The sequence below is a fragment of the Physeter macrocephalus genome, chromosome 19 (genome assembly GCF_002837175.3).
Source record: "Physeter macrocephalus isolate SW-GA chromosome 19, ASM283717v5, whole genome shotgun sequence".
NCBI classification, from domain to species: Eukaryota; Metazoa; Chordata; class Mammalia; order Artiodactyla; family Physeteridae; genus Physeter; species Physeter macrocephalus.
This window is the reverse complement of record NC_041232.1, coordinates 35,176,026-35,200,168: the sequence shown is the minus strand read 5'-3', so window position 1 is coordinate 35,200,168 and position 24,143 is coordinate 35,176,026. Positions and strand designations below refer to the sequence as shown.

At 39.5% G+C, this 24,143-nt stretch overlaps 1 protein-coding gene and 1 long non-coding RNA gene across 2 annotated transcripts in view; one reads left to right on the top strand and one right to left on the bottom strand.

Moving 5' to 3' along the window:
- Positions 1-11,830, bottom strand: part of THOC1 (THO complex subunit 1) — a 50,722-nt gene extending 38,892 nt beyond the window's left edge. The window contains exons 1-7 of the mRNA XM_024121121.3: positions 11,716-11,830; positions 9,744-9,817; positions 9,590-9,650; positions 8,282-8,348; positions 5,396-5,514; positions 4,888-4,936; positions 4,375-4,470 (exon numbers count right to left, since the gene is read on the bottom strand). Coding sequence (XP_023976889.1) covers positions 4,375-4,470; positions 4,888-4,936; positions 5,396-5,514; positions 8,282-8,348; positions 9,590-9,650; positions 9,744-9,817; positions 11,716-11,769 — 520 coding nt within the window. The 5' untranslated portion in view covers positions 11,770-11,830. The remainder of the gene's footprint in view (positions 1-4,374; positions 4,471-4,887; positions 4,937-5,395; positions 5,515-8,281; positions 8,349-9,589; positions 9,651-9,743; positions 9,818-11,715) is intronic.
- The window catches only part of LOC129391579 (uncharacterized), a 43,602-nt gene continuing 30,840 nt past the window's right edge, over positions 11,382-24,143 (top strand). The window contains exon 1 of the long non-coding RNA XR_008615952.1: positions 11,382-11,546. This is a non-coding gene — a long non-coding RNA (uncharacterized lncRNA). The remainder of the gene's footprint in view (positions 11,547-24,143) is intronic.

Here is a 24,143-nt window from a genome sequence, read left to right as displayed (position 1 = left end):
AACACACCATTGTAAAAGTTATACTCCAATAAAGATGTTAAAAAAAAAAAAAGAAAAGAAAGTGAAAAGGAATCCACAGAATGGGAGAAAATATTTACAAATTATATATCTGATAAGGGTCTAGTATCCAGAATATAAGAACTTGTACAACTAAGTAATAAAAAGACAAATAACCCAATTTTTAAAATGGGCAAAGAATCTTAATAGACTATTTCTTTAAGGAAGACATGCAAATGACCAGTAAGCACATGAAAAGATGCTTAACATCTTTAGTCATTACAAAAATACAAACCAAAACCATGAGATACCACTTTACACTCACTAGGATGGCTATAATAAAAAAGACAATAAACAGTAAGTGTTAGCAAGGATGTGGGGAAACTGCAATGCACTTGCATCAGTGATAAAATGATGCAGCCTCTTTGGGAAACAGTTTGGTAGTTCCTCAAGAACTTAAATACATCATTTGTAGAGACATGGATGGACCCAGAGACTGTCATACAGAGTGAAGTTAAGTCAGAAAGAGAAAAACAAATATCCTATGTGAACACATATATATGGAATCTAGAAAAATGGTACAGATGAACCAATTTGCAAGGCAGAAATAGAGACACAGATGTAGAGAACAAACGTATAGACACCAAGCGGGGAAAAGGTTGGGTGGGATGAATTGGGAGATTGGGATTGACATATATACACTAATACATATAAAACAGATAACTAATGAAAACCTGCTGTATAGCACAGGGAACTCTACTTCAGTTTGCTGTACAGTAGAAACTAACACAACATTGTAAAACAACTATACTCCAATTAAAAAAAAAAAAACTTAAATATACAGAGTTACCATATGACCCAGTAATTCTACTCTTAGATATCTATCCAGGAGAAATTAAAACAGTTCCCATATGACCCATCAATTCCATCCTAGGTATATGGCCAAGAGAAGTGAAAACATATATCCACATAAAACTTGTACACAAATGTTCACAGCAGCATTATTTACAACAGCCAAAAAGCAGAAACAACTCAAATGTCCATTAACTGATGAATGGACAAAATGTGGTATATCCATATAGAGAATATCATTCAGCCATAAAAAGGAATGAACTACTGATACATACAACACAGATGAACCTTGAAAGTATTAAGCTAAGTTTAAAAAGCCAGTCACATGAAGTGAATGAGTAGCACTGATATATATACACTATCAAATGTAAAACAGATAGCTAGTGGGAAGCAGCTGCGTAGCACAGGGAGATAAGCTCAGTGCTTTGTGACCACCTAGAGGGGTGGGATAGGGAGGGTAGGAGGGAGGGGACATGGGGATACATGTATACATATAGCTGATTCACTCTGTTATACAGCAGAAGCTAACACAACATTGTAAAGCAATTATACTCCAATAAAGATGTTAAAAAAAAAAAAAGCCAGTCACAAAAGACCACCTATTTTATTATTCCATTTTTAAAATGTCCAGAATAGGAAAGTCCATAGAGACCAATAAGTAGATTAATGGTTGTTTAGGGCCTGGGAGACAGAGTAAGGATGGAGGTAAGTGGAGAGTGACAGTTAATGGGTGCAGGGTTCATTTTAGAAGTTAAAATGTTCTAAAATTAGACTGCAGTGATGACTGCACAACCCTGTGAATACACTAAAAAACAGTAAACTGTACATTTTCAATGGTGAATTGTATGGTATGTGAATTTACATCTCAATAAAGCTGTTAAAAAATATAAAACGCTAAGCTTCCGGTAACGGAAGGCTAATTAATTAGCTAATTAATTAACTCAGATTAACCCTCTAAGGACAACTGAAAACTTGGATAAATTACATTAATTCTATGAATACTGAGAGCATAAACCATGTTCACAGCATTGTTTTAGGCAATGAAACAAAAAACTGTTTTCTTAAAAATAGTAAAGAGCTGACATTCAGTGAGGAATATATGGCAAAAATCAAGAAGGCAAGAAAGATAGGCAATGCATCATCAGCACTCAAAGCCACTTTTGTCTTGAGGATATCTGCCAAACAGGAAGAATCGGCTGCAAAACTGAGCTACTCTTTTAGCAGCTTCCTGAAGTGAGGATGATAAAAATAAATCTCTGAGTCCAAGGAAGGTGGGGAATCTAATAAATCCTACCCCAACCTTCTTCTAGACTGGGACCTACGTCCTCAGGTAAGGATGAACCAAATTGCGGTCCAGTGCCAAGTCTTCTTGATTTTTTAAGGAATCACAGGCCTTGAGCTGGGCTAGATTAAGGTAATCTTGGACTAGTAGTAGCACCCTTCTAAGGGTGCCTGGCAGGAGTAATGAAAACTCTTATCTGGAGAAAGGTATCTAACCTAGGCCTCAAAATTATTCCCTCAAATATCTTCTCAAATATAACATCAAACACTAACCAGAAACACAAAGGGGTAAGACACAATGAGTGAGAAACAGTAGAAACAGACAATAGAGACATACCCACAAAGACTTAAGACACTGGAATTATCAGACACATAAAAATAACAATGCTTACCCTGGTTAGAAAATTTAAAAACAAGTTTGAAAATATCAGCAGGGAATAAGAAACTAAAAAAGTGACACAGCAGACTTAAAAAAGACTTTCTAGAAATGAAAAAAATACGATTACTGAAATTAAGAACTCAGCAGATTATTCAGAGCTGGAGAGAGAAGTAGTGAACTGGAAAACATTTCTAAAGAAATTGTGCAGAATGTGATGGAGAGCGACAAAGAGATGAAAAATGTAGAAAGTGTAAGAGACAGAGGATACAGTGAGAAGATATAGGATGTCTACTAGAGTTCCATAAAGAGAAAAAGAGAAAGAAGCATATATAATATTTGAAGAAATAACAGCTTAAATTTTTACAAACTGGATGAAGGACAACCAATCCATAAATTCAAGATGCCCACAAATCTGAAGAATGATAAATTTTAAAAATCCGTGCTTAGATACATCATATAAAACTGAAAAAGAAACAAAAAAACCCAAACAAATAACAAACAAAAAACCCAAAGAAAAATAAAACCTTAAGAGCAGATAGAGAGAAAAAAAAAACTAGATTATCTTCAAAGGAGTTAGACTGACATTTGCCTTATCTATAGAAGCTAGAAGGCAAAGTAAAGATTATCTCCCACTAAATGAAATCCTACATCCAGTGCCAACCTACAATCTTCTATCTATTGAAACCATTCTTCAAGAGTAAAGAAAGATTTTCGAAGAAAACACAAATCTGCACTAAAGTAAAGTCTAAAGGGGGAAACAGACAGAAGGTCAGAAATACAAGTGGTAAATACATTGATAAATCAAAATTAATCCTGACCACATTAAATAAGAGGAAAGAAAAAAACATAAATCTAGCAGGACAAAAAGAAAACCACATGTAAAACAGCTGCTAACATATACTATAGGTCTTACCACATGCAGGAACTGTTGTAAGCTCTTCACATATTTTAATTCATTTAATCCTTACAACAGCATATGAAGTAGGTGGTATATTAGCCTGATATTAAGGAAGGGAAGACTGAAGCAAAGAGATATTAAAATCTGGCATATTTGAACAGATTGTGGTGGGCTCCAGAGGGCCTTGTGGTGGGCAATGTTCCATTTCTGGACCTGGACAGTGGTTACACAAGTATTTGCTTCATAATTATTATACTATATTTACTTTATGTACTTTTCATATTACCATTATATTTCACAATAATAAATGATAAAAGAAATGAACAAAGTCAATGTGGCTGAACAGTAGTGACTGAAGGAAAAAATGGAAACAGAAAAATAGGCATACATTAGGAAATGAAATAAAAACATGATTCACAGCTACATATTTCAGTGTGATTCAACTGCACATTATTATTAATAAACTTTGAACTTAAAGAATCAATAACTTTAGGGACTTCCCTGGTGGTCCAGTGAGTAAGACTCTGCACTCCCAATGCAGGGGGCCCAGGTTTGATCCCTGGTTGGGGAACTAGATCCCGCATGCATGCCGCAACTGGGAGTTGCATGCTGCAACTAAGAAGTCCGCATGCTGCAACTAAAGATCCTGCATGCCATAACGAAGATCCCGTGTGCTGCAACTAAGACCTGGCGCAGCCAAAATAAATAAATAAATGAATAAATAAATAAATATTTAAAAAGAGAAACAAACAAACAGGCTTGCAGATATAGAAAAAAAGGAATCAATGACTTTATTTAAGGGTTACCTGTATCATACGCTGGGACAGGTATAACTACTTATAAGTAAAATAAAGTGGCAATTTCCTATGTTTTCAACTTTTTAGAACCATTTTTCTTTTTTATCATCATGGTAGATTCTAATCTGGTAAAGATTTTCCTGCAAAGCATTTTATGTACAAAAGCTTACCTGACTTCTCAGATAAAGGGAAAAGTCTGGCCAAAAAGAGCTGAATTCGTCCACAGAAGACTGTATTCTGGGATTTTGATAATCTTCGTAAGAGATCTAACAACACATGGAAACGAAGGTTACACAGGTGAGATCATTCTATGTTTATTACAACCATACCCAAGTTTCTTAACCAGTTTGTCAAAAGTATTTTCCTAAAGCACTAGTTCTCAAAATGGGGGTAGAAACTATTTTTGTCACAAAAAAGCTCTAGAAAATTAGGAATAAAACTAAACAAGTTTAGCATGGGTAAGACAAGCTTTACTGAATTTTTTTGGTTTTCATTAAGTTTATACCCAGAACAGGAATAGTTTAATTTAAAGCAAATGATCAGTTTTAATAAGTCAGACTGCTATTTAAAAATGAAGATACAATCTACTTTAAAAATTTTACCACTTGTGTTTAATTCCACCACCTGTTTTCCTGGCCACATTTACTTTTTAAAAAACAATCATTTACTGTTGAATTACTTACCATTGCACATACGTAGTAAATAATTCTTCCCAGCAGAATAGAATGTATTCTGAAATTAAGATAGAAATTATTACTATTGTTCTGAAGTTGTTGCACATCCTTCAATAATAAGTCACAGGAAGTAAAAATTTAAAGAACGCTACTATGCACTGAGAATCTACTATGCCACTTTCACTTTTTTCAAGCAAATAACATTTTTAATGAAATAAAAATATTTTCAAATATATAACAAAACACGATTCTAAGTAACTTTTAAACATGTAAAAGTGGGTGTTTTCAAGTTAATTGTATCTACTCAAATTCTGTACTTCCATTTTTTTTTCCATATGACTTTTACTTGGCTTTTCCAAGAGAGTAGAATATGTAATTCTCATAGGGACAAACTTTTTGGCAATCAGCAATATTAGAAATATAAGCAAAAACCAAACAAAAAACAACAAAAACTACCCTCAGAACTCTGGATCTATAGAAAGATAATATTAGCAGAAAAAGAAAGTAAAGCACTTACTGATTTCCAAGTAGCAACATTTTTTTCCACAAAAGTGAATATTGTGTCACACTGATCCAAAGGAAGGCAATCCAAAACATCTCCCAACAATACAAAAGGTGTAGATGCTGTACAAATACCTTCAAGTGGAGCACAAGCCAATTAAAAAGTTTAAAATACTGTTGAGTAAAACAGCCCATGCAAAATAATTTTGAAGAAAATATTAAAGGTATACTTTGTCAATCCTAACAAGGCTGTGAAAGACAAGAAACAGAAGCAACCTAAAGTCCCCAAACAGGATATACTTAAGTAAGTTTTGGTATGTGATGATGATAATCATTCTTGATAACACTTCTAGAGCATTTACTATATGTCAGGCACACTAAGTGCTTTATATATACTAACACATGTAATCCTTATAACCCTATGAGGTAGATAACATTATCTCCAGTTTATAGAATGGGAAAACTGAGACACAGAGAAGTTAAATAACTTGCCCAAGATCATAGAGCCAGTAAGTGGTAGAGCTGGGATACGAACCCAGGCAGTCTGGCTCCACAGTCTGTTTTCTTCACCACTAAGCTATTCAAAAGAATATAATGCAGCCAATTAAAAACGATGGTTATGACGACTATAATAACTTGGAAAATGTTTATGATATAATGTCAAGTGAAAAAGGCAGGGTTCAAAACTGTATGGGTATTATGGTTATCACAATAAAATCTTTTAAAAAGACCAGAGAAACTAAAACCATATACCAAAATAAATGGTAGTTTTATTTAAAGTAGAAGAATTAGGACTAGTATGTTCCCTTCTCATTTCCAAATGTTCTGTACTATTGCTAAAATTTAAGTTGTCTGTGATTTGAAAACTACTTCAAAAAAGATAACAAAACATCATTGTAAAGCAATTATACTCCAATAAAGATGTTGAAAAAAAAAGGGTAAATGAACTTCAAATTGAAAATTCTGTTCTTCCACTTTTCCTAAAGCTTTCAAAAGCCTTCTGAAGTGGCAAAATAAATATTTGTTTCTAAAAAAAACAAAAAACAAAAAAAAAGATTTGATACTGATTTCAACTCATTAAACTTTTACAATACCATTGTTTCAAGGGAAAAAAGGGTAAAATAAAACATTGTTTATTTCTAAATTCAATTTTACTAAAGTAAAGCAATAAATTAAAGACTTTAAGGTCATCTAGGCTAGCTAAAAATACTTTTACCTCCCTGCTCATTCTTCCTTCTGTTTTTACGTAATAGATACTAACACTTGTTAAGTGTTTAGGAAAAGTAGCCACTTCAGCATGATATGTAAAAAGAAAAAAAAGTACTGAGTGGGTACTATTAGCCCAAAATACTGCATTAACACAGTATGTTCAGAAACAGGAAGTAGTATTTCCAGTTCTACTCTGCACTGGTAAGATCATATCTGGAATGTGATGCGAGGGATACTGCCTAGAACCAGGAAGGCATAAAGCAGCAAATTTCAACTCAATACAAAGGAAATCGCACCATCAGAACTATCTAACAGAAATCAAATAGTGAGCTCCATCAATGGGAGTAGAGGCTGGATGACCACCTGTCAAGGACTTTACTGAGGGAAGACAGGATAGGCCAGAGACAAGATTGGACCATATGACCTCTAAAGTCCTTTAACACATAGATTTGTGATATTTTTATGTCCTGTATATCCAAGAGATTTGAGAGACATACTCCCTGCCCTTAACAGAAGTATAGTTTGGCAAAAGTTAACTCACATTAATAACTATAGAATTACCTAAATTCCACTCTGAAAGATTCTGATTCAGTAAAACAAAGCTAAAGCCTGGCAATCTCATTTGAGGGGCTTCCCTGGTGGCGCAGTGGTTAATAATCCACCTGCCAATGCAGGGGACATGGGTTCGAGTCCTGGTCCAGGAAGATCCCACATGCTGCAGAGCAACTAAGCCCGCGTGCCACAACTACTGAAGCCTGTGTGCCTGGAGCCCGGGCTCCGCAACAAGAGAAGCCACTGCGATGAGAAGCCTGTGCACTGCAACGAAGAGTAGCCCCCACTCTCCACAACTAGAGAAAAGCCCATGCGTAGCAACGAAGACCCAATGCAGCCAAAAATAAATAAATAAAAATAAATAAATAAAAGTCTCTTGAAACTATCCCCTACTGCTACTGCCCCATTTTAATTGTCCTCTACCTAGTTTTCCTGCCAGCAGTTTCTCCCAATCCAATGGCTCTTCCATAGGTCCTCTTTAGCATGGCACACAAAGCCCTTTACAAATGGCCCTAACCTACCCCTCCTGCTTCTTTTCTTCACCATTCTCATCATCCTCTCACCATTCTGCTCCACGTTTTTTTAGTCATGCTGAACTAGGTCTTTATATAGCTATATCCTTCTGTTTCTGTCTGACAAATTACTCATCCCTCACATCCCAGCTCTTATGTTACAGTTTCCTTTCTAAGACCATCCTGATTCCTTCAGACTCTGAAGTTTAGAGAATCACTTCAACCATACTTCATTCCTATTTCATTCCTACTTCACCCCCCACCCCAGTAAGACATTTAGACGTGTTTCCTCCATTAGCCACTAGGCTCCTTACAGGCAATGAATATGTTTTATTTACCACTGAATCTCCCAAGTCCTAGCTCAGTACCAGGCACATAGTAGATGCTCAATAAATATTTACCTGATGAACAGAACAAGTGGAGAACAAAGAAAGTGCCAAAGTGTGCACTGTATACACTAGTGACAAGAAATACCTGTGAGCTAATTTCCATGGGACTTCTTGGCAAAGGGGGTAGGCAGAATTTTAAAAATGAACAAAATCAATTAGGTAGAGAGATATGGGGAGAATAAGTTTTAAATAAAACATTTCATGCCCAAGATTGCTTTAAAAAAACAAACCCATACTTACCTTCAGTAACTCCCCCAATAGCAAGAGAAATAATAGCTAAAACGTTTTCACATGATGAATGATTTATCTACCAACAAAGGAGAAAACAACTTAATTTAGGAGCCAGACTTTAGACTAATTTGATAATAAGAAAAACATATCCTCTGACATTAAATTGATTATCACAAACACTGGATAAAGATATTTTTCACAGAAGATAAGATTACTTTCTAAGATGAAAATTTTAAAAACGAACAGTAATAACCCTACTGTAGAAGTATATCAAATAATTAAACAGCAGGTGATTCACTTAAAATCCAAGTCTTAGGAAGATCGTTACATTAGCATGATTAAGGCTGTAAACTAATCAACTACACATGTGCTGAGGCCATAACTCACTCAATGGCACAGGACAAAGGCAGGGCCAGGGGAATTAATTGTACTGGTGCATCAATATGTCTGAGGGAGGGTTTTAATAGAAGAGAGGTGGTGCTTAGGTTTGATAACATCATAAAATCCAGCATTTATTGAGTGTACATTAAGTTCTGTTTTACACAGCCACCATGAAAAAATGGTATTTCCCCTCTTACAAATGAAATTGAGGCTCAGAAAAGCAAAGTCACTTGCCCAATGCCTGACAACAGGTAAGTGACTAGGTATGAAGAAGAGGAAAGAATGAATTTGACATAGAATTGTCCAAAAGAAAGGGACACTGTTTTATGGCCACGGGAAAAGGGTCTAACTTCTTGAGATCTAAGCTTTGCTAAACCAAGAATAAATTACTGAAACTTTTGCTTTCATTTGGGTGCTCCTCTAATGGTAAATAAATTCAGATTTTTCATGTTTAAATTTCTCTACTGAAGTTGGAAAGGCTCTTGTTATTTTTGCAGGCGAACTGATAAGGGGAAGCAATAGGAAAATGAGGGCATGGAATCCCAGCTCCTATGCTGAAAATCCTTGGACTAGACCTTTTATGCCACTACAAGATGTGTCACTGTTTATACAGCAAAGGGAGAGGGCTCACCTTCAAATTCTAGTTTTTGCTCAGGAAGACCTCTTATCAACTTTTCTTATACATATTCACTTGCAGAGGGCTCTACTCATTTATTAAACCAAACCCTTAAACAAGTCAAACTGTGTTATTAAAACCCTTAATCCTTACACAACTCCTATACTAACTATGACCAAGTTAGGTTTCACAAAGTAGCAAGTTCACTCTAGAAAAAACAGTCATGTTTAAATATCTATTCTAAGGATAAAAGCAAATTTAAAAATAATATTAATTTGCCAGCAAAATGCTAACGATAAATAAAGGAAAAACATACTTACAATTTCTTCTTCTAGAACACCTCTAAAAGCTTGGTCAAGGGTACATTTTTTTTCATTTTCACTATTAAAAACAAAAAACACCTGCATTTTTAAAGCAGCTCAGGGTAAGTATAAAGATTTCAGTGAGCCTATTTCATGGATATCAACGCCTTACCTTCCAGGTAACTGGCTGAACGTATTCAACAAGGGCTTGATATTTTTGCTGTTCAGGGCCTCTCTGGTAGATTTCTAGAAAAATAAAAATAGCAAATAAGTGGAAAGATTTCTGATTATTTACTGAAAAACATATCACTCATCAATAGTATGTCTAACTAAAAAATGTTTATACCTGGGAAAAATTACCTATGAGTCATTCTATCAGTAATTCTTATTCAAATGCCACTTACTGATATAGACTCATCACTTTAAGCGTTGCAAGAGCTCCCCAGCTAGACTTTCTCATTCCAGGTCTTCCCTCCTCCTTTCTTTTAAAATATCCCATTCATGAGAGTATCCTGCTTTTAAAAAAAATCTCTAAGTGGCTCCTTATTTCATAGCTTCCTCGAAACGTCCTTGATAATGTTATCCCACTCAAGCTATGCAACCTCATTTCCCAGTACCCCCTAACACATACTACTAGGGTCTAGCCATTTTCCCATCATTTTCTATCAAGCTCACTCTAGTGTATTCATTCCCATTATTCCTCCCACATGCTCACGCAAATTCTATCCATTCTTCAAGACCCATCAAAAGTCCTACCTCGAAAAAAAAAAAAAAAAAGTCCTACCTCGTCTAGGTAGCTTGTACAGCACAGTCCCACAGTCCCTGACACCAAGTAAACACTGATTGTCTTAAAGTAGTAAACCTGCTGGTTGTCTTAAAGTAGTCGTAATTGAAAGACAAAAATATTGCCAAGTCATTCATTCTGTGAAAATTCACATACACTTGGAAAATCAATGTTACCTCACAGGAGTTACATTTATACTGGAAAAGCCCATTCCTGACTCTGCCTGTGAATAGGCTGTGTAATCTTGGGCATACCCCCTTACCTCTGTGCTTCATTTTCCTCACGAGTTAAATATGAGGGTTGTTGTAGATCCTTACTACCAACAGCAGCAGTGGCATCACCTGAGAACTTGTTAGAAATGCAGAATCTCAGGCCCCATTCCAGACCTACTGAACCAGAATCTACATTTAACAAGATCTCCAGGAGATCCCACCCCATGCTCAAGCTTGAGAAGCACTGGGCTAGATGAGCTCCCATTAAATGGTCCCCTCCAGGACTAATGTAACCTTGGATATTCCTAACAGTTACTACTGGCAGAATTTCAGAGCACTAGGGACAAATACAGTCAAACAATTTAGTGATGGGCAACATAAAAAGAATACTGGGTCTTAAGTCAGAGAAAACAGTAAAGTAAATCATTTAACTTTTGGGGTGGGGGGAGGCTGTCTCAGTTTCTATCTCATCTACCAGAGATAATAAAACAGCCTCCTTACAGTGCTATTCTAAGAGTTAAACAAGCTAATATGAAAACGCTCTGTAAAGTGTTTCCCAAATGCTTAAACTACTGCTCCCCAATGTGTAAGAATAAAATGACAGCTGACAACCCTTCCCAAGCTGACCTGTTTGTCCTGTCCCACTTAGGACCTTCCTCATCGATCTCTTAGGAATGAGATACGGAGGGTTAAAGGGTGGTGAATAAGCGGCCAGAACAACCACCTGGCAACTTAGGAGGCGGGGCGGGAGCGGGTTGTCTGGGCTAAAGTCAGTCCCGCCCTCCCCCTTCAGCAGACCCCTTCCAGTTCTGGAGACACCTGCCCAGCTGAGAGAGCACTGCAAAGGAGCTGGACCCGAACAGAGGTAGTCTGCGGGTGACCCCTCCACGCAGGGCGCAGACACGCCCAGAACGCGGGGTCCTGGGACCCGCCGGCGGGAAGGTGGAGGCGGACCGCAGAGGACGCAAGGAAGAGACAGGTAATGCGCCTTTGCCACTTCTAAGCCCACGACGAGGCCGGGAGCCCGTCGCCGCGGCGCACACGCCTCTGTCCCCGCTTTACCTCAGAGCAAAATTCGAGTAATTTCAGGGAGAGGAGGGCAAAAAATAGCGCTGAGCCAGGGCCGCACCCACCCGCCTTCCGCTCACCGTAAACCGCGTCCGCGCTTCGGGCAAACTGAAGAGCGGCGGCGTAGGAGACATCTTCTCGGCCGCGCGTGCTCGCCACCGCGCCGCGGCGCCCGCCGATGACGTCAGGGCGGGAGCGAAGAGATTGCCGGCTCCGTGCGCTGCTAGAGCGGCCTGTGAGCGCAGGGGCGGGCCTGGTGGGGGATGGGAGCTTCTCTGGTGATCGAGGACGGGCGGGCGCTGGGAGCCGGAGTCAGCCTCTCAATGCCCGATCCGGGTTCGTGGGTAACCCTTGGGGTGACGGTAGATGTGTGGCCTTGTCCTGTAAGCGCTGCGGGTTGCAGGCCGGGACGCGCCCTTTGGCGGTGGTTTTCCTGGTTTGGGGAAGCCTGGTGAAAGGCGGCTGGTTACGGCTCAATGGGCCGCGAGGGAAGGTAACCGCCGCCCGAGAATCCAAGGCTGGTGGGTCATCCGGGCAAGCTCCAGGCTGGGGAAGTGTCGGCAGTGGCCGTGCACCGCCGGACCAAAGTCCTTTTCGAGGAGTGGTCCCAGATCCGGATTTGCGTTTCTGCCCCACAGTTCATGGGCCCTGTAGCTCAGGAGCAGCCTCCTCTTCTGAGGAATAGAAGTAATGCTTATATCCTTGGGCTGTGGAGGAGCGTCAATGAAATCATGAATGCGCGTGTGGCTTGTATAGCAATGCAAGTATTATTATGAATGTTTGGGGATTAGTTAACTTTGCTGGCACATAGAGGGCTATACTGAAAGAGGAAGATCTTGGAGGAATGCAGTACTCGGCGCTGATTGGATAGCGGGTGGCGCCGGGTGAAGGGTTGGAGGCACCAGTTGCAAAACCTTGTCTTCTCAGCAGTTTCCTCCCTTGGCCAATGAGAGAGGCTTGGCCAATGAGAAGCCAAGTGGCAGTAACTTTTCAGTTGGAATTATGCTGTGGGCGAAGAAGCACTGACCCAAACACTTCCTACCAGCTCTTATTCACCTCCACGTGTACCTAAATGAAGCAAGCTAGGCGCGCTTTACCTTGTTCCCTTCGTTGATATCCAGCGAGAATACAGGACACTAACAAAAAGACAGCTTTGCATAGTCTTGTCCCTAAGTGGGAATTGTGAACAGTGCTGGCTACCTGGAGCGTTGCAGGTTTTTTAGAATCAACAGAATCATTCAGGTTTGATTGTGCAACGTAAATTTCGAAATTGCCAAAATAGGTTTTAACTGATTTAATAGGTATCTGATGTATTAGGATTATTATTATACTATAGATGATTATTAACTGTGTGGAACACAACTAAGACCCAAGAGGTAAATAAAATTATTTTTTACCAAATCCAAACAGAAGAAGAGCTTGAGTTTATTGACTCATCCATCAAAGCCTAGTGACTTAGAATTGTGTTTATTGACAGATTTGCTGGGCACTTTGTACACAGTGGACAGTATTTGTTGAATGAGTAATAAATATATGGACATATGATTGAATGAACAAAATAATATAGCTTACTTGCTGTTTTGAGGAGCTCAGGTCGACATAAATGAAACAACTGCAGTGAACAATTTTGATCACGAGTAATTTGCATCATAGCTGCTGTAAGAGATCAAAGGAGAGAGGGACCATATGAGGTGGTCAAAGAGCCTTTGTGGAAAAGAGAGAATAGAGCTGGACCCTGAAGGATTCCAATAGACAGGTCAGAGTGTGAAGGGGTGAATAGGAAAGACATTCCAAAGGGTGAAGAAGGTGTGAGCAGAGGTGTGGAAAGAAGAAAGCACAGTGAAAGGTAGCTGTTGACTTTGACTTAAACTTTGGATTCTGAATAGAAATAGAGTTGAAAAACCGGGTTGGAACCAGATTGTATTTGTGTTTCAGGCCAAAGAATGTTACTGGTTTAAAAATGGCATTTGCAGTTCCTCCCAAGTTATAGCCAGCAGTATATTTTGTGGGAAGGAGAGAAATGAACTGTTGTTGCTAATGAGTGAACAAACGCCAGATAAACAGTAGGGAAAAAAAGCAGCAAATATCAGGGGATAATGGGGAGTTACTGTTTAATGTGTACAGATTTCAGATTGGGACGATGAAAAAGTTCAGGAGATGGATATGGGTGGCGTTTGCACAGCACTGTAAGTGTACTTAATAGCACTGAATTGTACACTTATAAATGGTTAAAATGCTAAATTTTATTTATACTTTACCACAAGTTAAGAAAAAATCTATGTAAAAACAGCAGTCTGATGCTAGGTAACTTAAAAAGGGCAAAAACGTCACAGCCATCAGTATGATCTTGAGATCTCAAGGTGAAGTGATATTCAGTAAGGCAAGGAAGTAGGTGATGCATTTTAAAAAGTTGTCCATCAAAACTCACTACCAGGGCTTCTCTGGCGGTGCAGTGGTTGAGAGTCCGCCTGCTGATGCAGGGGACACGGGTTCGTGCCCCGGTCCGGGAAGATCCCACATGCCGCAGAGCGACTAAGCCTGTGAGCCATGGCCGCTGAGCCTGCGCTTCCGGAGCCTGTGCTCTGCAACGGGAGAGGCCACAACAGTGAGAGGCCCGCATACTGCAAAAAAAAAAAAAAAAAAAAAACCAAAAAACTCACTACCATAGAAATGTGTTAGCATTTAGATCATGTTAATAAATGCCTTATAATTCCCAAAGCACTTAACGTGTAGTAAGACATTTGATCCTTTAAATGATATTTTGAGATGAGTAACACAGCGATTATGCTCATTTTACACATGAGGAAACAAACTCAAAGAGATAGGGTTCTTGACAGAGGTAGCTGGCAACATGAGACTACCCATGGGTTTTGATTTCAATTTTTTAGCTCTACACTGTCATGCTGTCGCAAGTAATAGTCAAGTTTTATTGAGTACCTCCTATGAGCCAGACACTTTGCTTGTATTATTCCTACTCCTTACAACAACATTGTACATAGTTATACACATCAGTGAGGAAACAGGCTCATCTGTCCTAGGTCACATGGCTAGAGAAAGCTAGGTTTGGGATTTGAACCCCTAGCTGTAATCCCAAAGCCTATATTTTTCTCGAGTCTTAACTCATGAATCTTTACGAAGCTGTGGGCCTAGTTAATGGCTCATAAATTATTTCCTTATAATTAGATAAGGGTGAGGATCATATTGTCATTCATAACATAAGTTTTAAAAGAAGTGTGTAATAATAACATTCCAAGGGCAGACATCCAATAACATGTAAATTCCTCACTTACGTTTATTGAGCATCTCTTCTTCCTTATATGCTAGTGAGGTAAGATGGACCAGGGAATGCCTCTCTGTTAGGAAACACCTCCATGGGAAATTCTGGAATGGATGGTTTGGATGGATTCTAAGCATTCACATCTTTATTCCTCTTCTTTTCCTTGGTATGTCTCATTTGGATTCAAGTTATCATTGGTGTGGTGAGATCTAGGAGAAAAGGACCAGGGAGGCAGCTTAGTCTGCTTTCGTTCTGGTCTTTATCCTCTAGCCCAGGCCAAGGAAACTTTGTTCCATGCTCACAAGTCAACCGCGTTAGCATGTTGTATTGCAGCCTTTGCCGGTTTGGGTTCTGGGCCCTAGCCCTCTTTCCCTTCCTCTCCCTAAGTAATTTAAGTGGATTGAAAGAATTATATTGACAGGGAACTGATGTTTGAGAGGCAAAGTTGAGCAAAAGGAATGAGACTCCTGCATTGGGAGAGGAATGTCGCTGAGAAGAAGAATGGAAGAGGTTTGGCACTTTGTGTCTATTTTGGGAGTTACATTTTTGTGGAAAAAGAGAAATTGCATGAAAACTGTGTGGGTACTGTCCTTTTTATAGGGTGGTGGCAATTTTCAAGCATTTTATATTGTAAATATTGTGCTATTCATTCAATATTTATTGAGTGCCTACTATTTGCTAGGCACAAGAACAATATTATTGGATTATATATGCAGTATTATTATTTTATTTTGTTGTAGGTACTGTATATATCATTAGTATACGTTGTGAAATCCTGTTTGGTGAGCTTGATTGGACCATGTAGATGAACATAATTTAAGGTTAGAAATTGAATAGTAGGTGATTCTTAACCTGGTGAGCCCAGCTTCCCTGAAAGGTTAGGCAGAGATTTTGACTGAAATTGACCCATCACTTGGCTTGTTTCCCTTTCCTATCCTGTTTCTCTCCCTTACTGGTTTCTCCTGAGAGCACCTTAATCATTTATTCACAAATTCTCCCCTCGGGGTTTGCTTCTGCAAGTCCTGATTGTGTTAGTTTGGGTCTACCAAGAAGCAGATGCCAACATTTGATTAGATGTGCAAGAGATTTATTAGGGAGGGAGCAGGCAGTGAGAGCCTGCAGACCACAGTGCAGGGCTGACACCTGTGGAAAGAGAGAGGGAAGGAAGAAGTGAAGTGCAGCTCCAGAAAAGGTTTGACTTTGCCAGTGGGGAGATGTCAGGCCAAACTTCTTGTAGGAAGGGTCTAGCAGTTTGCCAGAATGGACCTGCCCTGGTTACCTCTGCCATGCTCAGTCATTGACCTAGAGCTACTCTCAGAAAGCCTGGCCTCGGTGCAAGTGTGGTGGACCCAGCAGGCAGCAATGGGGCTGTCAGTCAATTATGTTTCCCACAGCAAATGGTCTGAGGGGAGCGTTTTCATGGCCACCACACTCTCCTAAGTTTTTGATATAATATTTTCTTCATTTGTTTACTCTCAACTAATATATATATTAGTTGTGTGTCTGTGTGTGTGTGTGTATATATGTATGAACCTGGCACTTTGAACAAAACAGAAGAGTTAACTATCATGGAGTTTTTATTCTATGGGAGAAAAGATTTTTTTAAAAGTAAAGAAAAAAAAAGTAAAGAAAAACATAAAAGAATTTCACTGTGAAAAATGCTATGAAGGAAACAATAGCATATATTGAGTGCCCTTGTGTGCTTGAATTCTTAGTGCTTTACATGTATGAACTATTTGGCCTTCCCAGCAACCTTGTGAGATAGGTACTCTTTATTATTCCCGGTTTACAGAAGAACCTGAGATGAAGAGTGCTGAAGTAACATAGCCCCAAGGTCCCTCAAAACGAAAGGAATGAGAGACTGAGGCAGGGGGTGCTCCAGCAGTATTTAACTTTTGAGTTGCCAGGAAAGACCTCTCTGAAGAAATGATATTTAAGCTAAAGCTTAGAGAATGGAAAGGAATGAGCTGTATATTTGTGAGGGTGGGATTTGGCAGAGGAAGGCAAGAAAGACATTCATATGACTGGTGATTTTTCATTCTGTATGATTACAAATGTTTATAAATGAAGGTCAAGATTGTTCAGTCCTAATCACTGTTGCAGAGGTGCTCAGCACGTTTCCCACTCCTCACTTGCCATTCCCACCACCTTTGCCCCATTCTTGTAACAGACAAACAGTTGTGGGCGTAGGACCAGGCCTGGCTAGCAGTAAGTCTTTGAAATTTTTCTTCTGCAGCTGGACAATATGGCTGTTGTACTAGTCAGAGTTTCTCTTTTATAAAACAATAGAAACCTGCTCTGGTTAGTATTTTGAGAAGTAAGTTATTGGGAGGGTATCGGGAAGCTCATGCAAGTAAAAGGCTGGAGATAAAGCTTGGGCAGGCCTCAGTGGAAGCAAGACATAGCTTCAGTCTTAAGATGCCCCGCCAACACCATTTCTATGGCTTGGCTCTGCTCCTCGATTTGGCAGCCCCTGGGTACTTGTCACCGCGTCACTGAACATCGACCACCACACCATGCCGCTGCAGCTGTCCTGCCTCATCTCCAGCTCTCAGACCTTTGCACATCTTCCTCGAGATTCAAGTTCATGGCTGACAGTATCTGATTGGCTATACTCAGGTCTCGTGCTTGTGCTCTAGCTTCCAGGGAACAGGAAGAGTTATACCTGTCCCTCCTCGCTTTCAGCTTCTGTAGTGAGCTGCAGAGCCCTATTTTGGGATTTCCCTTCAATTGGAAAGAGTATTTGGGTGCTGAACAGCAAGTAGGATAATATCCATTGGTGATGCTGGCTGCCTAGACCGATTCTCTGTTACCACAGGAGTCGTGGTGAATATTGAGCTAATGCTGCCATCTTCCTTATCACTTGGAGAAAGCCCATCTTCAGAAAGAGAAAATGAGGCCAACGCACAGACACAGAGCTAACAGATGGACTATAGGAAATGAAAAGAGAAGGGGAGGATCTAATGTACAGCTCAGTGACTATAGTTAATAATACTGTATTTTACACTTGACATTTGCTAAGAGAATAGATATTAGGTGTTCTCATCAATCATAAAAAAGGTAACTAGGTGAGGTGATAGGTATGTTAATTAGCTTGATTGTGGTAATTATTTATCAAAACCATGTTGTACACCTTAAAATACACAATTTTTATTTGTCAATTATACCTCAATAACACTGGAAAAAATTAAAACTTGCCCTACTAGATATATGCTTATTAGAATCATAACAATTAAGATGCCATACTAATGGTTAAGGGAAAGAAAAATTGACTAATGAAAGAAAATAAGGAGCCCCCAAACAGACCCACACATATGAAGAAATTATATCTATGTTTAATTGTATCACATTTGAAGACATTGTGACTAAGAGTCAAGAAGAAAATGGGAGATTATATGATAAATCATTCTGGGACAATTGGTTATCCACACATGGGGAAAAAAAAAAGATCCCTCATATCACACAAAAAAATTTCAGGTGGATTAATGACACAGTCTGAAATACAAAATTAAATTATTTAGAGCATATCCAATTACCATGGAGTAGGGAGGGATATCTCAAACAAAATACAAAAAGCATAAAACATAAAGGAAAAATGGATAATTTTGTCTACATTAAAATTAACTTCAGCTCATTAAGAAGACAAGATAGGGGGCTTCCCTCGTGGCGCAGTGGTTGAGAATCTGCCTGCTAATGCAGGGGACGCGGGTTCGAGCCCTGGTCTGGGAGAATCCCACATGCCGCGGAGCAACTAGGCCCGTGAGCCACAACTACTGAGCCTGCGCGTCTGTACCTCCGCAACAAGAGAGGCCACGATAGTGAGAAGCCCGCGCACCGCGATGAAGAGTGGCCCCCGCTTGCCACAGCTAGAGAAAGCCCTCGCAACGAAGACCCGACGGGGCTTAGAGTGGTGGAAGATATTTGTGACTCTTATAACCAGTGATTAGTGTCTAGAATATATTAAAAACTTTTACAAATCAATAAAAAGGCAAACAAGTTAAAAATGGCAAAAGACATAAACAGTAAATTCATACAGAGGAGGAAATATGAAAAGATGCTTAGCTCCCTGAGTAATCAGCAAAATGCATAAAACAATACTGAGATATTGTTTTCTCATCTGTGAGATTGGCATGAGTTTAAAAGCCTGATGTGGGACTCCCCTGGCGGTCCAGTGGTTAAGACACCGTGCTTCCACTGCAGGGGACACGGGTTCAATCCCTGGTTGGGGAACTAAGATCCCTCATACCATGCGGCAGCAGCCAAAAAAATAGAAAAAAAAAAGCCTGATGCATGTTCGTGAGGAGGTGGGGCCTGTAGTCTCAGCTAATGGAAATGTAATCTGGTACAGCCATTTTGGAAGAGAATTTGGCATTCTATAAGGTTGAAGGTGTAATACCCTTCAATCCAACAATTCTCTAGGTATAAACACAAGAGGATTTCTTGTACTGATAACATGTATACAAAGAGACATGTACACAAATGCTTATTTTGGTACTGTTGGTAACGCCACGGAATTGGAAACACCAAGTGTCAATCAATGAATTGGTGAATAAATATTAAAATATTCATTTGCTGAGTGTAAGGAAGAGAAAATGAAAGAGCTAGATGTATCTGTTTCAGTGTGAATAAATCTCTTTGGTTGGAGTGATCATGTTTGACTTTTATAATTTTCAATAGGGATGTAATAAGCAAAATGAGAAAGCCTGTGGAGGAAAGAGAGAACGTTCTGGGATTGCCAATGGAAAAGCATTTTGTGGATGAAGGGTTTTTTTCCATTAAAACAGGATCATTTAACTTTGCCTCTCCTATCCATAACGCAAATTATCTTAAATTCCATTGGAATGATACCTTCTTTAAAGTAACTTTAAAGTAGTTTAGTAACTTACTAAAGTTTCTTACCAGGAGAGGTCAGCATTTGCATGGAAATATCTCCTCTAAAGTAGAAAGGTGAAGAGACACAAAAGTGAACTTTTTGTATGTAGATGTATTACTATCTGAAGTGGATTCTGGTAGTACTGACCTTAACGGCCTAAGTCAATGCAAATTGTAAGTAAGCTATTACTACAGAAAATGGTATATACGTATAGTGCTGTGTTAGACTACTTCCTTAGTTCTGAGCAACTCAGCAGGTCCATCATTACAGAAGTCAGGAAGGCTCAGCTGGACTTTGGTGTTTTTTTCTTTCAAGGAGCTCCTCTAATGGCTGTTTATGTCAGTTTAAAAAACAAATGATACAGACCTACACCAGGGAGAATTTCTAAATTATGACTATTTCATGAGATTTTGTGACCTTCACTCTAGCATGTGCTATTTTTATTCATAGCTCTTAGAGGAAAACAAAGCACTTTGCCCTCAGGGCTAGAAGAGGCCTCTGCCACTTGGTTCTGGTTAGACTTTCCACTAAAATGTTTTTTTGCCCGACTCTAGCTTCCTTCCTCCCACTTTGTAAATGGAAAGTCGTGAAGAGGTTCCTGTTTTGATGTCAGCACCAGACCCACACTAAATCGTCAGCGGTTGATGGCAATGAATCATAAAGGGGGTGTCTAAGATAGCATTTTTTTATTTTTTAAAGAAACTGCTTTTTATTTATTTATTTATTTAATTTTGGCTGTGTTGGGTCTTCGTTTCTGTGCGAGGGCTTTCTCTAGTTGCGGCAAGTGGGGGCCACTCTTAATCGCAGTGTGCGGGCCTTTCACTGTTGCGGCCTTTCTTGTTGCGGGGCACAGGCTCCAGACGCGCAGGCTCAGTAGTTGTGGCTCACGAGCCTAGTTGCTCCGCGGCATGTGGGATCTTCCCAGACCAGGGCTGGAACCCATGTCCCCTGCATTGACAGGCAGATTCTCAACCACTGCGCCACCAGGGAAGCCCTAAGATAGCATTTCTGTTCAAACATCTCTCCCACAGTGATTAGCACACTGCCTTGTACTTGAATATCTGCCTTAATGAAAATAGAAATCTGATCAATCCATTCCTTCAGTGGCTCCAAATAGCTTTCAAGACCTAGTTAAATTAGCTCCACATTCAAAGCTATTCATAGCATGGACCTGCCCAATCCGTCAGCCTTATATATTGATATATTCCTATTCATAATAAGTTACTATATGCTAAGCACACATCGTGTGCCATCATTGTCTTTTATACTTTATATACATGATCTCATTGATTCCTTACTTTTTGATATATTGTATGCAAACGAGGAAACCAAGACTCAGAATTTAAAAAAATTCTTTACATGACTAGGATTTGGACTTGAGTGTTTTTGATTCTAAAGTCATAATTATATATTGCATTTCTCTTGTCTCACCTCATAACCACATACTCTGCAGTCAGACTGAGCTACTCTCAGATACTTTTATGTCTAATAACTTTCACGTACATTTCTGCTTCTTCCAGAATGCCTTTCTTCCCTGCTCTAACTAGTCGAATTCTTCTTCTTTAAAGCTCAGCTTAGTCATCACTGCTGTGGTTGACCCTCCCCGATCTATTCAACTGTGTTCATGGCGCCTGCTTTGAGGACAGAGTAGTTTTTCTTAGCATGTACATGAGGGAGTATGGCAGAGGATTCAGGAGTTAACTGCTGACGTTACTCTGGAAGAACCATTGCTCTGGTTCTTCAGAAAAGAACGTGTGGAAATCCACTTTTAGCTTGCACCCCAGCAAGGAAATGTGTTCAAAATAAGGGAGCAAAATAAGTCCATCTCCTTTGACCCCGAGATATAATTACAAGGAGAGGGAAGAGTACTGATTGAGCAGTAACTGAAGTTTCAAGAAGGAGCTCCCAAGGTGGAGTTGCAGGGCTAAGAGAATAGAAAAAGATATTACTCGGGTGAACAAATCAAATGGGCAGCTGTGTTTAAAGGCTAGACCTGAAATGAACTCTGAGCCTTTGCAAATACAGGAACCAAAAGGGCCTTGAAAGTGAGGGAAAACAACTCCTACCCAAGCTACAGGGAGGACTTGTGTGCTCAGAATGGGCAAATCAGGAGGAAGCAACACTCCTTAAAATTCTTTCCATAAGGTAGCTAATGGCTATTTTGAGCATGCTACCTGGGAACAGAAACTTTGAGGGATTATATCTCCAACATGCCTTTTCATTTCTTTCTAAAAAATTGGGAGCTAGATTTTCACTTAGATTTGTACCATGAGCATTGCCTTTCTTATTTCGCAATGGCTTCTTCCTCTTTTTTTTTTTTTTAAATGTGCATCTTGTACGGTTTTCTAGTTGCTGAGACTCTGGAAATTTCCTGGCAAATTATGGTTCCATTTTCTTGAGAGCAAGGAATTCTTTAAAGATATGGCCTTATTAGTTTCCCATTTCAAGTAATTTATTTTTATCACTCATCTTGAAAAAATATTATGAGAAAGGGAAGGGAATTAGTATTTACTGAGGATATGCTAAGTGCCAGACAACTCTTTCACATGCATTATCATAACCCCGCTCCCCCAGGGTTTCCCAAATTTAAATGAAGAATAGACCTCATTTTAAAAAGGAAAACATTTCCACAGACCCCTTGTAATGATTAAAGTTATTTTATGTTTCTTAAGTGAACAAACATAAAACTAAATACAAACAGCTCATGTATATGGCATTTATGTAACTACAGGACTAAAAGCAAATATACAAATTAAATAGAAACAAAACTTCAAATGACATAAATAATAGACAATGTAATTTTGTTAAAATAAAATTGAGGCTTGCATTATAAATACAATATTGATTCTCATAGTGCAGTTTTTTTTCACTTCGGCATTTCTATCTGCTGTGTGATGTTTCCATTTCACATTACCGCTTATGCTTTGAACTACTGTGAAAATCCGAGATTTTTACAGCACATCGTGATATGATTTAGACTTTGCTTGGCCCAAATGATTATTTCATTATGAAATCCACCTCTGTTCTTGTTTCATTACAATACAAAATCAATCATGACAATAAAAATAGAACTATGTCCACTCCTCGAGGGTGGGTCTGCCTTTTTCACTGGTGTATTCTTGGTGTCTAGAACAGTGCCTGTCACATAGTAGGTGCTCAATAAATGTTTATTGGATGGAAGAGTTAATGAACAAAAAACACTTGGGGCTAATACATTATTACCTGTAAGGGCAGTTTCTGAGATCTTATGGTGATAATGGATTGTTCAATGGTCGTCCAGATGATTCACAGTGTGTTTATATTGCTGAGATAATATTTTGAGGCATTATTTATTGATTTCTCTCTGTGTTTTCCTTCTCCAGCCCTTCCCTTTCTTCCTGTCCTGACTATTCCAGCAGGTACTTGGATTCTATGCCAATGACCTCATGGGAGGGGTCTGGCGGGTCAGAGAAGCAGACTGTCTGTAACCTTTCTTGGTTTGTGTTCCCTAAGCCTCCAGGTGACAGAGCCCCTTTTGGGTCTACTTTTCCTCAGTGTGCTGCTTATCCTCCATCTGTACCTTCAGATCCACTCTCCATTCTTCTCCAGCCTGATCTGTGCCCTTGGAGGCTGCTCATTATGAATTGTATCACTGGTCCCTCTTGTCTTTTGGCTTCTGCTTGGATTTGGCCAGTGGGAGGCACTGGCATGAGACTGAGGGACGCATCTCTGGCTACTTGTTTGGACATAAGTCCTTGCTCCCACACAGGCCCCCATGCCTGTGTGTTTGGGGCTCTGTGAAAAGTCACAGAGTTGAGACAAAGCCCTGGAGATGTGGGGTGAGGGGAGCAAGGAGACCTGAAGTTAAGTTGCTTGTCCTCCTGGTGGAATGGTAGACTCAGAGTTAGAAATTAAGTTTAATTATAGAAAATTAAGTAATACATTTTTCCCTGCTTAAATTTTCAGATTGAGATTCATACCCTCCATGGTATTTTTTTTAAAGGTTATCATTACAGTGGGAACTCCAAAATTAAAAATTGTCCCAGTGAACTCAATGGACCCCATCCAGGAATCCAGGTTGAAATACACTACACTATGTCATACTGACCTTTGGGTTACAAAATTCTAAAAGCTGGTTTCCGTGTGCATGAACAAAAATTGTGATTAAAAGTTACACTCTGGGGGCTTCCCTGGTGGCGCAGTGGTTGAGAGTCCGCCTGCCGATACAGAGGACACGGGTTCGTGCCCCGGTCCGGGAAGATCCCACATGCCGCAGAGCGGCTAGGCCCGTGAGCCATGGCCGCGGAGCCTGCGCATCCGGAGCCTGTGCTCCGCAACGGGAGAGGCCACAACAGTAAGAGGCCCGCGTACTGCAAAAA